The sequence below is a fragment of the Cydia amplana genome, chromosome 19 (assembly GCF_948474715.1).
Source record: "Cydia amplana chromosome 19, ilCydAmpl1.1, whole genome shotgun sequence".
In the NCBI taxonomy this organism is placed as follows: domain Eukaryota; kingdom Metazoa; phylum Arthropoda; class Insecta; order Lepidoptera; family Tortricidae; genus Cydia; species Cydia amplana.
In genome coordinates this window covers 6320569-6338479 of record NC_086087.1, presented here as the reverse complement: position 1 = coordinate 6338479, position 17911 = coordinate 6320569, and the positions used below count along the sequence as shown (strand labels likewise).

At 35.7% G+C, this 17911-nt stretch overlaps 1 protein-coding gene across 1 annotated transcript in view; it reads left to right on the top strand.

The window, feature by feature from the left end:
- Positions 1 to 1807: 1807 nt before the first annotated feature.
- LOC134656941 (ras-like protein family member 10B) overlaps positions 1808 to 17911 on the top strand; it is a 44585-nt gene continuing 28481 nt past the window's right edge. The window contains exons 1-2 of the mRNA XM_063512500.1: positions 1808 to 2163; positions 6940 to 7017. Coding sequence (XP_063368570.1) covers positions 6948 to 7017 — 70 coding nt within the window. The 5' untranslated portion in view covers positions 1808 to 2163; positions 6940 to 6947. The remainder of the gene's footprint in view (positions 2164 to 6939; positions 7018 to 17911) is intronic.

Below are 17911 nucleotides of genomic sequence, written 5' to 3'. Positions count from 1 at the left end.
GGCATTAGTTATGCCACAGTTTATTAGGGGTATGAAACTAATAATTATTATTATATTCTCTTCTGTTTTAATTCAACCAGTTGGAGTCAAACTTTTTTAACAAGCTTTTATTAGGTCGACCTGTATGTAACTAACTATGTAATGGAATCTAAGGTAACTAATTTAACCATTTTCCAAGGATCGTAGCGTCATGAAAATTGGCAGCTGTACGTAGGAGCTGTATGTATGATGGAGACAGGAGGTGGCCATAGGAACTCTGTGATGAAACAACGCAACATAATTGTATTAGGGGTTTTTAGAATTGTCTCGATGAGTATTAGTTGTCTGTCGTAAGAAAAGTACAGTCAGCGATAAAAGCTTGTACCAAAAATTAAATTTTTGCCAAAAACTTATTTATGAATCGCTTTTCTAATAAAGAAGATCCCCTTTTCTTCATAAAATAACGAGAAAAAACATCAACATAACATGACTTATAATATAACTTTTGTTACCCAACTTTAATATTTCTCCAGCTCCTCAACTAAAAGAAAACTAAAGTGTTAATCCAAGGAACACACAAAAAGTTTCCCGTAATTAGTTCCCACCGGGAAAGGAATTTGGCCCTATTTTATGGCGGCCAGGAATCGGCAGGCCATTTTCTTTGATTAAATTCGAACGTCTCTTGGGGATCAGCTCTAGCATTGGAGGAATAGAAGCAGTTGAATTTAGGAGGTTAATTCGAACGCACATTTTTATACCTGAAAATATCATTTTGTTATCATTTTTACGCGTGCGTTTCGCTCGTACTTTATCGTCTATGTGAACATGTCTCAAAAACTCAACAAAAGAGATATCTGAAGGTAAAAATGAATATTTATACCTAATGAATTCTGTACCCGATTTAAGACAGTGGCCACTTCTTGAGTTTTATCCGACATATGAAGTTTAATGAATACCTTCAGGTGTATCTGGTTATCTGTCAGCATTAAGGTCACCGTCCCCAGATCAATAAATCTGCCAAAACTCGAACAGCTGGCGGCACCCGGGAACCTGACGCGCCTGCGTAAAACAGAGTTGCCAGTATAGAGGCGTTGAAAAAACTTGAATATTATTTTTTATGAGAAAATACTCGGGTGAGTATTCAGAATTTTTACGGCGTGTTTAATCGTTATCTTTACAGCAAATATCGGTACAAGAGGTAATAATCGGTACAAGTTATCCAGCATTTGCAACTTTTCCTTTAACCATTTTAAAAATTGAACGAATCACTTAGAATCTTCAACTGTGCGCTACCCCAGAAACTTCCTGCGTCACACAGCTAAACTGTGGAATAAACTGTCGTCCGTGGTATTTCTGAACCCATACGACCTTAAAATTTTCAAGAAAAAGCGTACGCTCATCTTGAAGACAGCGATAGCTATAAAAATAATTATAAGTATGTACCATTCCCTTATTTTTATACCCTTGATTCGTTTTATCTTTATCCAACAATTGGAACCTTTTATAATTATAATAATTCTTTTTTTACTACAAAATAGTTTATTAAACAAATTAAAACTAACAAAAATAAATTAAACTAAGGACTAAACAAACTAAACTAAAACTACCTACCTACTAGGCTAAAGGATATATTATATTTTTCCACATATACGACACTTCAAACATGTGTTCTATTTTCGATGAGTAAGACTGACATTTGATTGTAATTTTTGAAATGTCAGCCTGGTAAAGGCTAAAAACCGAAATGCAAGAAATTACGGTTGCCAGCATTCGAAAATACAAGATTTTGTAAGTGGCCAACATGGAAACACCGTTTCAAAGTGTCAATGTCGCGAAATATGGAGCGAATCCACTCCAAATTATTTTGTATTTCCACTTATTTATGAATGAAAATGGAATATTTCTGACTTAAGTCTATAATAATACACCGTGTTAATTCATTGTAAACTATTTATTATAACTTTATAACCAACATGAGTGAGACTACTATTTCTGGATGTTGATAAACTATAGTTAATAATTGTTGTTGTTAACAGTAATTGTTGTATTAGATTGTTGTAAAATTGTTGTTGAATCTAGTCTTCCGCGAGTTTTAGTGATTTTGAGCTTGTTAATTAAAATATCAAGGCAAAGAGTTGTGTCGTAGGTTGTGTATTAAAATAGATATCGGTGTTATTTTTAAAGGTGAGTACTAAAATTAAGTAAGTAGTTAGCTTACCTGAAACCTGAAACCCCTTGCCTTTGTAATGGTTTCTGACACTGAAGAAGTCTTCTGAAAATTAGTTTCTAATGTTTTCTTTAAACACAAACAGACAACAACCTAAAATGTTAAGATTAAATGAGGTTATATTCGAATTATTTATAGTATTTTATGCAACCGTTGTTTAAGAGAGGTCAAAAAAGGCGAGTGGCGTGAGTAACAATTTGAGGCGAAGCCGAAAATTGTTAATAAAGACGCCACGAGTATTTTTTGACTCAGTTAAACAACGTTGCATACAATACTTTTTCTACGAACAAGCACTTACTTTGAAATAAAATTGTAAATTTAACAAATATTTTTAATTCAAGAAGTAGCAAAAATGGAGGGTACGGGCGGGAAAAGAATGAATGAATGAATGAAATTAAAAAAAAAAGATGTCTATGGTTCACTTATTTGTCAGAGATGACATTTAAAATAAGGTTGTTGTTGTTGTCTGTCCTAGGGCACCCCGGAGGTGCATAGGGCCTCCACAAGATCCTTCCACGCCTTCCTATCTTAAGCAACCGTCTTGGCCTTGCTCCAGTTCAGTCCTACGGCTGACAGCTCGTTCTCTACGCTGCGCCTCCAGGTGTGCACAGGGCGTTTGCGGGCTCGCTTCCCGCCCTGAGGCCGCCACTCGAACGCGATACTGGCGTTGTTCGTATCTCCTCTTCGCAGGGTATGACCGATCCATCTCCACTTCCGCAACGCAACTTCTTGGGCGATCGGAGGTTGTCGGCACATACTCCACAAAAATCCTCATTTCTTATGGTCTTCGGCCAGAATATGCGGAGGATCGACCGGAGGGACTTATTGACAAACACTTGTAGCTTGTGTGTCAGCCCCTTTGTCACTCTCCACGTCTCACAGCCGAAGAGCAGCACGGACTTGACGATGGATTCGAAGAAGGAGATTTTTACGCGGCGAGTGAGGACGTTTGAATCCCAGACAGGCTTGAGTTGAGGAAATGCAGCTTTTGCCTTCTTAATTCTGCTCTCGACGTCTTCGTCTGCACCTCCCTGACATGTTAGTGTACTGCCGAGATATACAAACTTGGAGACTGATTCAAGGCAATCGTTTTTGAGCAATAAAGGATCCACACAATCTGATTTTACTCGCATGTTGACAGTCAGAAAATAAGGTTGGTAACAATATATTTCATACAATATTTTTTAGGTGGTGATTACACGAAGTATCGTAAAAGTACCAAAAAGATACTGCATGTATGCACAAATACTTTTTTGGGGAATAGATTAAAGACTTGTCTTGACAACTATAAAATAGGGGTTTAAAGGTGTGTGTACGACCCTTTAAATGACAAATAAAAGTACGGGAGTAGAAAAAATGATTTTCAGGTGCGCAGAGAATGTATGTTAGATAGGCATATTCTTTTATATCAATGTTAATTAACTTATTAATGCTAGTAGGGCTACATCATAGTCGATATCATAGTTTCCCGGAGAAATGTGTTTTGTGTTGTGTGTATCGCGAAATGGTTAAAACAAGCAACAACGGTTGCACTCCGGGAGTGCCGATAGAAGTGAAAACTCACCTCACTATGTTACCGACGCCCGGTAACACGATACATACGTTTAGCGGAGGTATTCTATTTATTTATTATATATTATTATCATTCTCAAATAAGATCACACTTTTTCATTGACCGGTTTATACATACTGCCATGACAACGTCAAATTATTTGAACATAGGTAAAGAGTCTTGGAAAGGAGTCCGCAACATAAATGTCAAATAACATTGAGTTTTTCTTTATTGATTTAAATGCCATTTAAATTATGAGTGGCCACCTTACGGGGCTTACGGTCACGTGATCGCCTTACGCTGTCTCGAGTTTATCATTTTTTCCCCACCTCAAAAAGTGCCCAGCGCCGCTAAAAAAGTTTTCACTTCAAAAATAAGAAAAATAGAGATTTAGTAAGATACAGAGAAGCAACAGCAGAAAAAAAGTTAATTTGGAACTTTATTGCCAGAAAAAAGTTGGAAGTTCTAGCTCAAATGTTTACTGTTCTGTGACTCGATATAGCATCAGTCAGCTAGCTAATCACCCATGTTGGCAGTTTGACAGCCGGCTTTGACTATAATCCCCTGTCTGTCCCTACCATAATCTATCGTCTCTGAGCTGGATGCAGTCTGGATTTATCCGTCAATTAGATCAGAAACAAAGTAAAAATTATCAATCTGCATCAAAAACCGTTTTCCCTGTTATTGTTATGTATGGCCTAGTTATATTATGTCTAATGCAGACTTTCAACCTTTACTTTGCTGATGAATTAAGAGTTTCTTGTGAATATTTAACCAAATGTTATTGTCGCTAAGTTAGTTGAAGTAGGTACCTACCCACTAACAAAACTACTAAATTAATTGCTCTATGAGTAGACCTCATGATCCCTCATGGCTCAGGCATTTTGAAAAAAAAAAAAACACAAAATATCCAAAAACAACTAAACCTATTTTGAAGAATTACTTGTCAACCGATCACATATATTACTAGGCTTTTAAACCGACTATCAAAATTGAGGAGGCTGTACAAAATACAAGTGTAGGCCGGCGGTGTAGTTTTAAAATTTTGCTATTTAGTTATTTAAGCTGCACAACAAATTCCTGAGTGCCTGTGGATACCGGAATGGCAATTCAGCCCGCGCGGAATCCGTAATCAAGCCAATTGCCCGTTCAAGCGAAAATTCTATTGTCTACCAAACGCAGCTGTTAATTTGGAGGATGCTGCCAAAATAGTCATCGGGTTAAAATCCATTCACGATGGCTCACGAGAACAAATGAAACGAGTGATTGATATGTGTGGCAGTTAACATTTCTTAATACTTATCTCAATACGTACAGTCAAATGCAATAATATGTTACACAACGAAGGCCGCAAAAATATCTGACACGATCTTATTTGTAGATTCATAAGAGCGTGTCACATATTTTTGCGGCCTTCGATGAGTAACATATTATTGCAGGTGACTGTACAATTAAGTAATTTGATCATATCCGGAACTAAACTACTTACTTATTATAATATGAGTATATAGGTATACCTACAGGTGATAAGTACCAATATTTTTTCAGTTTTTCATTCCAAATAGGTACTACAATATTTTGCTGTAAATTATAAAAAAAACAACGGATTGCACTCCAGGAGTGCCGACAGAAGTGAAAACTCAATGACTAGTCCAAAATGTCTGCAGCACTATGTATAATTGACCCATCCTCCTTTCTATTGAAAAACTTTAGTTCCGAAATTGCTGGCCAGTGAGCTTAAATTTGTAGCGTTAATTGTTTAAAATTCGAATCGAAATTGTAAAGTTACCTTGCAGACCTTGCATCTAAATATATTTGGTCATGATATTTTGAGTTATATTCACCAGAGTTCACTTTTATGGCGATTTCATCAAGATGTAGCTTTATTTAATTATATTGGAGTGATATAACGTTATAATGTAACTGTGAGATCCTCGTATTTCAGCCCGTAGGTACAAGATTAGAACATTGAGCTTTATTGCTTAATATAAATATCCAGTTTTAAATAATTGACCTGATTATGATACGTTATAACTAAAGTTCTTTGGTGAATAAAAACGAAACAGCAGGCTCAGGCATACATTTTCGCCGCGCGGTAGAAAGAGAGGGTTACGCCTTACTCCTTACGCCTTACGCTGTTTCGAGTTTAACATTTTTTCCCCCACCTCAAAAACTGCACAGCGCCGCTAAAGAAGTTTTCACTTCAAAAATTAGATTTCTATAATTATGTGGCTAAAATTATTTGACGTCTAAATAATTATATTTCGGCTACTTTTCGACTAATTTATAGTCGGCTAATTTTAACCTCTAGCCGCCTAGAGGCCTACAAAAAGTTCTCCCATTCCATTGTATTTTGAATCTTCATTTTGGGAAATTGAAATTGCATTGTCTTGGCAAGTTTTAATTTGTGGGCTGAGGTTAAAGTAGATACCAAATTAAAATAGTTCTAAATCTGCTCGCCTGATGTTTTAATATGATTTAATTCCGAAGTTGATGCCCATCAAAATTATCCGAATCAAAACTACCTGACAAGTCCAATAGACTCGAGTTATAGCTCGTTAGTGTGCCAAACTTATACAATTTAAATTTGACACAACTTCTCTAACGAGATTGGATCCCAGTCGAAACAATTGTAGTTATGACAACGTCTAGTTTGTAATTTGACTGAAAGTTTGTTAGCATATCCTCTAGCCGCCCAGAGACCTATAAAAAGGTCTCCTGTTCCATTCTAATTTGAACTTTGTGTTGACGGAATAAAATTTTATTTTGCTTGGCAAGGTTTGACGTATGGGCTAGAGGATATATTCATGTTGATTAAAATGTTTGTGAGTGGAATGGTTGAGTTGTTGAGTTAACTTTTGCTTTGAATTCCGAATGCTTTTTACTGGCGTAGGGAAACTGTGGTTTGTGAATCGATAGCTCAATCCGTAGCACGCGTAATCATCTAACATGATCTATAGTTCATTCGTATAAGGAATATTTTTGTAATAGCACTAAGATCAACGACTTTTACTGACATGTCGAAATGTATAGGTATGCGTGTTTTCATATTTTGTACTCGAATCGTACTCGTACGAACGCTCCACTTTATATCGGGCTTGTGGGCAGTCTCCTAAATTCTATTTATTTTTAGTTAGCCATGTTATTTTTATTATTTTCAAATGTACTTGTTTTGTTGCAGAATCCATAATGCGGTACAAACGGCGTACGTCCCAGAGTACAAGGAACACACGTCACTGCGACAAGAAGTATACAATCCGTGAGTATCACTGATGGTTGTGAAGTCATGATCATCTTTTTTATTTAATGACCATCTTCTGGTTTAGTGTCCTGTCGGCAACTGTCGGGTATCGGCCTCTCTTCGTGTACGCCACTTTTCGCGGTCTTATAAGCTAGTCTCATCCAAAAGTGTCCTGCGATCTTTGGAATGTCGTCCACTGAACGAGCTGGCGGACGCCAGGCACTTTTATCATCGGAAAGCGGCCATCACAATCCGTTAACATTTTAACACCTATCTCACATCCAAAGGTTTTCAATGAAACGACGTCATTGAATTTTATTGTGCCTTTCATATTCAACCAGAGCTGCCGTAACACGAGCTAGCACTCAATGGTAACTATTTGCCGCAGTCCAGAAAGATGTGGTAATTTAAATGTGAGGTGGTGGTGAGGATACCATCATCGTCAGATCAGGCGGGTACCTCTACTTAACTGCTGAACTAGTTTCTATCCAAATATCCTTACACCAGCTTTTATCGTCATTAAATAAATTGCCGGGCGACTGATTTGGGATGGAAGAGTGATTTAGAATCAATGAGACCAGCCACTGTGAATAGTGAATCGTACAGTCGCCATCAAAAGTATGTTTACATAATTATTTTCATTTAAATTCTAACTCCTTTGTAATAAGGTTCAAAATACATCTTACTCGGCGATGGGCCTTTAATGAATAATTAAACAACACAAACATAAATAGATAAAGGCTCCCCTTGCTTTATATTCGCCAGGAAGCAGAGTTGCTATGAAACAGGGCAATAAATGCGCGCTAAACTGGTTACGGGCAGCAAAGCGTTATGTAAACAACCACTAAAATTAAGGCCTTTTATCACACCGTTGTGTGTGGACATTATTTATTTATTTTATATTAAATACAAAAATGTACTAGCCAACCGTATGGTAAATCAAAGACTACAGATAAATAATATCGTAACTAGGTTTGTTTTCTATGGACTTATATTATAAGTTATATATGTACATACTTACTCGTGAATGTACTTACGGAGCGCTTTGAATTGCGAGATCTGAACGTATCCTGTACGTTAGTTGGTCTTAGTGTTGGCCGAAACGTTAATGCAACTGACTATTCTTGACCATTAACCATTACAAATTTAACCGTAAACTGTATTCGTCCGTTACGGTTTACGGATCAATTTGTACTGGTACCATTAGGTCGATTGCAATTAACGTTCGGCCAACACTGGTTGGTCTTCTATGACATACCGCACTTACCATCCGTCATCCTCGCACACATATTAAAACGTGACTACCACTATGACAGGCGACGAAAGCGCGAACATCATAATGGCCTATATTTAGAAGCAGACTTCTAAAGAAGATAAATTATTATGTAACTACATGTTACGACCCCGTGTGACGGGAGCCTTATTGTGCCTTTGGCCTGGCCGAACAAAGGCTGCCTAAAGTCAACTCCAACCTTTATTAAACCTTTGCCTCGTATGTAAAGTTTGCTTATGGGTCCTTGCTATAGAACATATGTATATGTATAGGTACTATTACATCTTTTGAGTACAGGTTACTGCATGCTCTGAAATGACAGGAAAAAATACTGAATCGCTTTTAATAGGAAATATAATTTTTAGGGTCGAATATCTCTTTTACACGAGTATCAAGAAGAAAAAGTAGAAAGAAATTTAATCTACTACTGGCAATCTAATTGTGTCAGCAACCAAATATTCTCAATCTGACCCCTCCCCTTCAAACACATCTTTCACCCAGACATGAGCTTTTTCATTACTTCATTTAAAATTTAAACTATCTAAGCAAGGCTCTTTATTTATCTTATTCATCTAGCCTTGTTCTTTTCTGTCTAATGCAATCGTACTAACAAGTTTCTACAAACTAAGGGACGTTTGTTCCGCAACGCTGGACTGAGTCCAAACATACCCCGCCCCGCCTGACTGGCGTCTTGCTAACTACTAATTCAACCATATCTAACTCTTACATGCTTCCCTACATACATACTGTTTCCATATATTATCCCTATATAGCTTTATATTGTTGCTATGCTTGAGTTTTATTTTTATGTTATTGAGTTATTTCGCTTTTCTTTCTGCGTTTAGATACTGCATATAAAAATGCAGATAAAAAGTTTCATTCGCGACATACTCTTTCCCCCCATTCTCCCTACATTGTTATATGAATAAAATATATCCAGTAAAACTAGTTTTATTATGAGGACAATGCCATTTTAGTGTGTCTATTCAGAAATGTTTGTTCTGTATCGAGAATTGCTTTAAAACATATTGATCGCATATGTCTTTATTGTTCTTGTAGATAATAGTACAAGCAAAGAGAATAGAGTGAATAAAGGAAGAAGGTTATGGCGCCATCGCTCGAAAAGACTGCACCATACCTTGGCCTACTCTTGGGTAGATGAATTTCAATGCTTGACAAATTAACACATATCAGTGAAAGAATAAGGGTCAAAGTCAAATGGCGTTCTAACAGTTTAAATCTTTTGTCAAAAGATGGCAGTGAATTTACTGTGGCTACATAATTTACTTTGACAATCCGCCTCTATTTCAAATTCCCTTTGGTGGAAAAGACCAATGTGATGAAAACGCAAAATGGCCGAACAATAAAATTTTGTGAGTTTCATTGTTAGTCCCGTGTGAGCTTACAAATATTTGGGTGACAGCCAGCAACCTAAGCGCCTACGTTGCGCCCCGGGAAAACAATGGACGAGAGGCTTTGATCCCTTTTTTAGGGTTCCGTACCCAAAGGGTAAAAACGGGACCCTATTACTAAGACTCCGCTGTCCGTCCGTCCGTCCGTCCGTCCGTCTGTCACCAGGCTGTATCTCACGAACCGTGATAGCTAGACATTTGAAATTTTCACAGATGATGAATTTTCTGTTGCCGCTATAACAACAAATACTAAAAACAGAATAAAATAAAGATTTAAGTGGGGCTCCCATACAACAAACGTGATTTTTGACCGAAGTTAAGCAACGTCGGGCGGGGTCAGTACTTGGATGAAAGTGATGTTTATTTTATAGCGTTGTTAAGGTAACCCCGCTCGATAGACAGGCGCATTATAAGGTTTTTTACATGTTCTTTTCGTTTGTGTTTTGACAAGCCACGGCGGTAGGTTTTGACGAGTACCTACAGGGGCCTCTCGAAAGCTTGTAACTTATAATACAAGCGGATGTCACTTTTTGACAGCTTTTGTTAGAAAGGGACTTCCACTTGTTTTACAAGTTACAAGCTTTTGAGAAACGTGCTCCAGGACGCATAAGTCCAAAAAACTTATTTCAATGCAACGATTAATCCTACCATCCTTCGATTTAGTTGAAATTTTGTATGGAGATAGTTTGAGGCCCGAGAAAGGACAAATGATATTTTTTATCAATATATGGTCATCATCTGCGTGGGATAAACAAACGAAGTCGTGGGCAGAAGGTAGTTAAAACATACAGTTGCTGAAAAAGTTTACGTCGTGTAACAATATTTCAAAGACTCAGTTAAAAGTTAAGTCATTAAAAGTTTTCGCTTGCTGAAACGCGATAGGTACTTCAGAATCACGATAACAAGAATTTATTGAAAATTTTTGAAGACTTTACTATTAATTAAACTTCACTGCTATCTTTATGGGTTCTGTATTTTAGTAATATAATAAGAGCACCGGACAGACAGACAGATATAACGTTTTTTTCCTTTTGAGATAAAGAAATAATGAAACTGTTGTAACAGTTTGGTGTGGGTAAGAAAAACATAATAGTGGAAACAACTTGTCAAGTAGGCATTTCCTTGTCATCCCCCCCGTACCTCACCTGGATTTATAGCCACATTATATAAAGCTTCGCTAAATATCTAAAAAATAAAGGCAATTGATAAAGCAAGGCAAGATTTAATTAATGTGGAGAAGTTTAAGACTCCGTCAGGCGCTTACAGCTGACGATTTTATAAAAACGAAACGACTCCAACTTTGTCTTTTAACTGATCAAATTAGAAACTTTGTAATTTTAAACATGCTTCACTTAGAGTTCACGATTTTGTTAAGTAGTTATTTGTGTTATGACAAATTCTTATATCTTTTTACCTGACTGGTGAAAGTGATGAAGAAAGGAAGAAATTTTCTTATGGTCTGAGTTCCGTAAATAGACATCACTTCCGAGTCCGAATATGCAAGTTGCAGCAAGTTTGCAAGGAAAGGATATATTATCTTTCGTTTTGGATGTTCCCGAAATTTTTCCAAGTGGTATTTTCGCAATTTTTGAAACTTTCCGAGAGAACATACTGATGTTCTGACTTTCGAGGTTATTATTAGACGTCGCATTACTGTATACTCGTATTACTTTAATACTTAGTCTTATTGAATAAGAAATTAATGTAATTTACGTTTTTACATACATAATTGCTCGACACGTTGCTTTTAAAAAACATGACTCACATGACTGTAATAGTATGGTAATAGTATTTATTTAAGACATAACGTAGGTACTTGTATCTTTTAGTTTGATCGACGGTTATAACTTATAATAAACCACTTACCTATTTGAATTTGATAACAACTCAGATTAATGTATTTATGTAAATAGGTAGGTACCAACTTAATAATTTAAATAAAGAGAGTGATATAAAAACTACCTCAAAAGCGTCTGACTATGAACATTAATCAAAGAATCTTTTTACTCGAAGCTCGTTAACGTCCAATTTCAAATTTCCAATAGAACAATGGCTTCGCTTGTCGCCAGAGCTTAGAATACAGGGTAATTTCTAGGTCACGATCCAGAACCACCTTTTCTGACTATAATTTTTTTTTTTTCATTTATTTATTAACACAAAATATTTACATTCAAAAAATTATGACAGCGAACAAAGCCCCCTGAGGCTTAACTGCCGCTGTAATCGCTCTTATATTTACTCTTAATATATTATATTAAACTATGGAGTATTTCATTTCACGAAGTCGGCATTCATGTCTCTTATAATGAGGTGTTAGAGTCTAGATTCCGCATGCACCCCGTCTTCGTGATATGAGACATTCCTATAAGACGTAATATAATTTACTTAACTAAGATAAAGGGCTCTCAATATTTGTCTACATTATCATGTTAATGATCTACATTATCATGGTAGTATATGATTAAACGATAATTAGTTTAATTTTTCTCATTTTTCAAGTAAAATTAATCTTATACTAAGTAATCATGGTCACCCTATGAATTTTGACATACGCTGTATGGAAAGCGACAAGAAGTCACATTGAGTAGGGTGACAAAATTATATGCAAAAATGTTTTTTTCTGTGTTGAAAAATAATCATCATTATTGGTGATAAACAATAATTAACAACATAAGTACGGGTCAACTTTGAAAACTGTATGATGTCTTGTTCTCTTGCTAGACCCCGAAATCACCCTGTATAGAGCTTCAATTAAACGAAAACTCGTGCAATTGACAGGTCAAAATAACTTGGTCGACTGACAATTTGCTGGCTGAATAGAGAATCATTAGAGTAAGTGCTAAATTGCTTACAATGAGGTTGTATTGTTTATTGTTTATTTTCATCGAATATTGAACAACGTTGTTTGATTCCTGAACATGAGTGGTTTTAAAAGCCTATAATAGTAAAATCATGTTAAAAGAAAAAGTTCCTCAAATATAATTTAATTTAAAAGTTTCCTTTGTATTACGTTAGGCCCCACATTTCCCATTTGCGCGAATCATCGGGTTTGGAAACTTTGCACATTCCGTATTTTAGGAACAAATGGAAAACCAAAACGGATAAATGTTTTGGTTTTTCATTGGAGTTATTTGTTTGTACGAAATCAGTGAATTATAGGTCTACTGTTTAACGGCTTGATACAATATGAAGCTGATTCGTATTAGGTAGGTATGTTAAAAGTAAGTAAAAATGTAATACATATAAACAAGTTTTAGTCCTACAACTCTCAGCTAACTTTTATTAAGAAAATCGCCGTTTTACCAACCGCTTGGGATATAAGTGGCAGATCTATTAAATTAATCAGTGTTTACAATTTTTATTGGAAGTATTAAAAATTACACGAAAATGGCAAATGATAAGTTTTCATACATGTAACGATAACGACTATAATTATACAAATCGATAAAGACTATTAATAGACGGTAACATAAATCTATATATATAAACGTGAAAGACCTGACTGACTGACTGACTGACTTAAATCAACGCACAGCCCAAACCGCTGGGACTATAAAGTCCAAATTTGGCAAGTAGATTCCTTATAAGGTCTAGGGGTCCACTAAGAACGGATTTTTCAAAATTCATCCCCTAAAGGGGTGAAATGGGGGTCCAAAGTTTGTATGGGGTTCAAGTTTTATTTTGAGCTAGGAAATTTAAACTTCGTTAAAAGATATATTATTAAAATAGAAAAAAATAATTTCAGCGTTTTTTAAACTTCATCCCCTAAGGTGGTGAAAAAGGGGTAGAAAATTTGTATGGAGATCGAAATTTTTTTCAAGTGCGGGACTTGAAACTTTGTATATGGGCATATTATTAAAATACAAGAAAAGTAATTTCAGCGTTTTAAAAAATTCATCCCCTAACAGGGTTAAAACGGGGTTGAAAGATGGAATCCATTACGAATTCTTTGAAACTTCTTATAAACGCGTACATAAAATAAAAAAATAACATTAATTGAACATTATTAAAAATTCAACCCCTAAGGGGGTTAAAAAGGGGATGAAAGTTTGTCTTGGGCTTCAAATTTTATTGTAAGATAGGATCTTGAAACTTCGTAAAAAGGTATTATAATAAAAGAGAAGGAAACTGATTTCAGCGTTTTTGAAAATTCATCCCCCAAGGTAATGAAAAAGGGGTTGAAAGTTTGTATGCACATCAAATATTTTTTTGAGTGCGGGACTTGAACCTTTGTATAACATATTATAAGAATACAAGAAAAGTAATTTCAGCGTTTTTAAAAATTCATCCCTTACAAGGGTTAAATAGGGGTTGAAAATTTGTATGGAGATCAAACATTTTTTTGAGTGCGGGACTTGAATCTTTGTATAAAGGCATATTATAAGAATACAAGAAAAGTTATTTCAGCGTTTTTGAAAATTCATCCCCCAAGGTGGTGAAAAAGGGGTTGAAAGTTTGTATGGAGATCAAACATTTTTTTTTGTGTACGGGACTTGAAACTTTGTATAAAGGCATATTATTAGAATACAAGAAAAGTAATTTCGGCATTTTTGAAAATTCGTCCCTCAAGCTGGTAAAAAAGGGGTTGAAAATTACTTGGAGGTCAAACATTTATTTGAGTGCGGCACGATTGAAATCATTGTATAAAGGCATATTATTAGAATACATTAAAGGTAATTTCAGCTTTTTTTTTTAATTCATCCCCTAAAAGGTTTAAGAAGGGGTTGAAAGTTGGTAGAGAAATCAAATTTTATTTAAAGCTAGGAACTTCAAACTTCGTAAATAGGTAGTTAGATAGTAGGTTTTTACTAAATAGTGGACTTGAAAATATGCTGGAGGTTGAGAGGGATTATATCGAGAACAATTTTATTCAGTTAGGGGCTTGAAACTTCGTAGCCAGGTTGTGTATAATAATTAACAAATGATTAACAGTCCCTACTGCTATCTTTTGCTGCATAATGTTCTAAGCTAATGTAGAATCTGTAACCACCAATATACAAATCCACGCATACGAAGTCGCAGGCAACAGCTAGTCTATATATGTATATAAACGTGAAAGACCTGACTGACTGACTTAAATCAACGCACAGCCCAAACCGCTGGGACTAGAAAGTCCAAATATGGCAAGTAGGTTCCTTATAAGGACTAGGGGTCCACTAAGAAAGGATTTTTCAATATTCATCCCCTAAAGGGGTGAAATGGGGGTCCAAAATCTGTATGGGGAAAATATACTAATCCACGGGTACGAAGTCGCGGGCAACAGCTAGTTAGACATACATATGTTAAAGTTGTAGCCGGCTAACTAGAGCGGTAGAAAATGAAACTAGGTTCTTATAGTAAAACAATATAATATTAAAAACATGTACAATAAAATAAAATAATTTTCGTCAGTACGTAAGCCTAAACTAATAAAATATCGTCACTGGCCTTAACGTTCTTGCATCCCGATCTTTGTCGAACCGAAAGATCAATTCTGGCCGCGGGTGCTACCGCATCCGATGACGTAGGCTCAGCAAGGTCCACGCAGAGAAAAACTTCAGCAGCAAATATCCATCAAAAGAAACAGCAACAGTAATAGTACCTCTTCAGTTTTAAGGCAGAAGTAAAGGCTGCAACAACCGTACGTTCTTAGACGTCGGGTCGGAACTTAACTCAAGCCTCATTTCGTTACAAGAACCAGTGACGTACAAATAAGACTTGGATTAGGTTTAATTTAAACATGAACAGAAACTTAATACTGTAAGTATATACAATAATATAAATTTTACTTGCATTAGTGGCAGCCTTCGAACCTATTTGTATTAAGTTTTTATGAGCATCGAGTCAATTTAAATAAATCAAATCAGAGCTGTGCTATTTGCAACAGAATTCCTAGAGAAAATTGATGAGAAAAAACAAAAGACGGCCGAATGGCTTAGTTTTTATTTTACAACCGGCCAGTGCGCGCGGTGGCTGCACTATGCAGGTTTGCCATGTTACAAAGTAACTCGGTGTCCCATATATGTATAACTATGAACTGCTTACTCCCCCAAAATGCCGCGTCCCTTAAGTGATTCGCTACATCCTTAAGCTCTGAACCCACGTCACACCGCCAATTAAGAGGGACGCAGGTGGTCACTTAGGAAAAATATCAGGAAAAGTGGCAGTGTCTAAAGTCGAAAGAGCTTGGAAAACCTAAGCCCGTACCGTGAGTCACTGACAGTGTCAAAACTGACATAAACGCTATCGAGAAGGTAATTTACTTTCTATACATCTCGCTCGCACTAATATGTGAGTAAGAGCGAGATGCATAGAAAGTAAATTACGTTCTCGATGGCGTTTATGTCACTGCCAAACTCGTGGTAGCCGCACTACTCTGTACAGTTAAACTCAAAGTAAATAACGGTATATATTGCACACACCTGGGTAATAAAGAAGAAAATCTTTAAAGTAAATTTCAATAAATTATTCTAGATAGAATACGTAGTCAGGTAAATCCATAGTGACCTAATTTGATTTCAATATATAGCTGGTCAACCAAATCTTGTCAGTAAAAAAAAGCTCGAAATTCAAATTTTCTATGGAACGATATCCCTTCGCGCCAACATTTTTCAAATTTGCCGCCTTTTTCTACTGTCAAGAACTGGTTGACCAAGTATTAACTTTACCTTACCTATTATAATTATTTATGGATTGAAAATCTTTCAGTATTTTTATCATACAGTTTTTATATCTATATATATTTTCTATATATATAAATGCACGTGTCCTGACTGATTCACTGACTGACTGACTGACTCATCAACGCAGAGCCGAAACTACAAATGCTAGAAAGTTGAAATTTGCACACTAGGTTGCATTTATAAAGTGTACAAGAGCTAAGAAGCGATTTTGAAAAATTCAACCCCTAAGGGGGTTAAAAGGGGGATGAACGATTGTGTGGGGTACAAGTTTTATTTTAAGCTAGGAATTTTAAACTTTATAAAAAGGTGCCATATAAAAAAAACAAAAAAAATAATTTCAGCGTTGTTAAAAATCATCCCCTAAGGTGGTGAAAAGGGGGTTGAACGTTTGTATGGAGATCAAACATTTTTTTGAGTGCGGCACTTGAAACTTTGTATATATGCGCATATCATTAGAATACAAGAAAAGTAATTTGAGCGTTTGTGAAAATTCATCCCCTAACAGGGTTAAAAAGGGGTTGAAAGTTTGAATCCATTACAAATACTTTGAAACTTCTTAGAAAGGCATAATAGCCGATTACAAAAAAAAGTTATTGCAACGTTTTTGGAAATTCAACCCCTAAGGGGGTTAAAAAGGGGTTGAAAGTTTGTATGGATATCAAACATTTTTTCGAGCGCGGGACTTGATTCTTTGTATTTGGGGATATTATTAAAAGACAGGAAAAGTAATTTCAGCGTTTTGTAAAATTCATCCCCTAACAGGGTTAAATAGGGGTTGAGGGTTCGTATAGAGTTCAAATTATGAAACTTGAAACTTGGTAAAAAAATATATTACTTATAAAAATACAAGAAAAGTAATTTCAGCGTTTTTGAAAATTATTAACCGTCCTACTGCGATCTTTTGCTGCATAATGTTCTAAGCTAATGTAGAATATATAACCACCAATATAATATACAAATCCACGCGTACGAAGTCGCGGGCAACAGCTAGTAATTGAATATGCACACGGGTTATAGGTTTTGTCAAATTACCGAAAAAGTTACATTACATTAACCAATTATTTTACATTTTAACTAATTAACAATCTCATAAATACCTAATCTACTTATTCACTCTAATGTTAGATCGAAATATTTTGCATACTATAGGTACCTACGTGTATTTTAGTTAGCAACAGTCTGATATAAAATTCAATAATTTACAAATTATTTCGAGTGCCTTTTCCTCTCATTATTTTTATCATAATAATAAAATCTATAGTGATAATAAAATTTGTGTTGTTTTAAATTATTTTGCAAAGTATATAATAGGTGAGATTTGACTTTCAGGTCACAGTTTAAAATTGTGTGTCACCATGATTCGGGTTCTACCGGTAGTCTTCGTCAGTTGCATGTTATTTCAAGCAGCATGGGGCTCTGGTAAGTAACTTAAACAGTAACTAAATAAAATCTATATTAATATTGTCCAAAAACCAGCTTAATTTAGTTTTCACCTCAGCAGCTCGAACAAGGGAACTTTGATTCTTAAAAACAGTGAGCAAAATGCGATTTTGCTCACTGAGTGA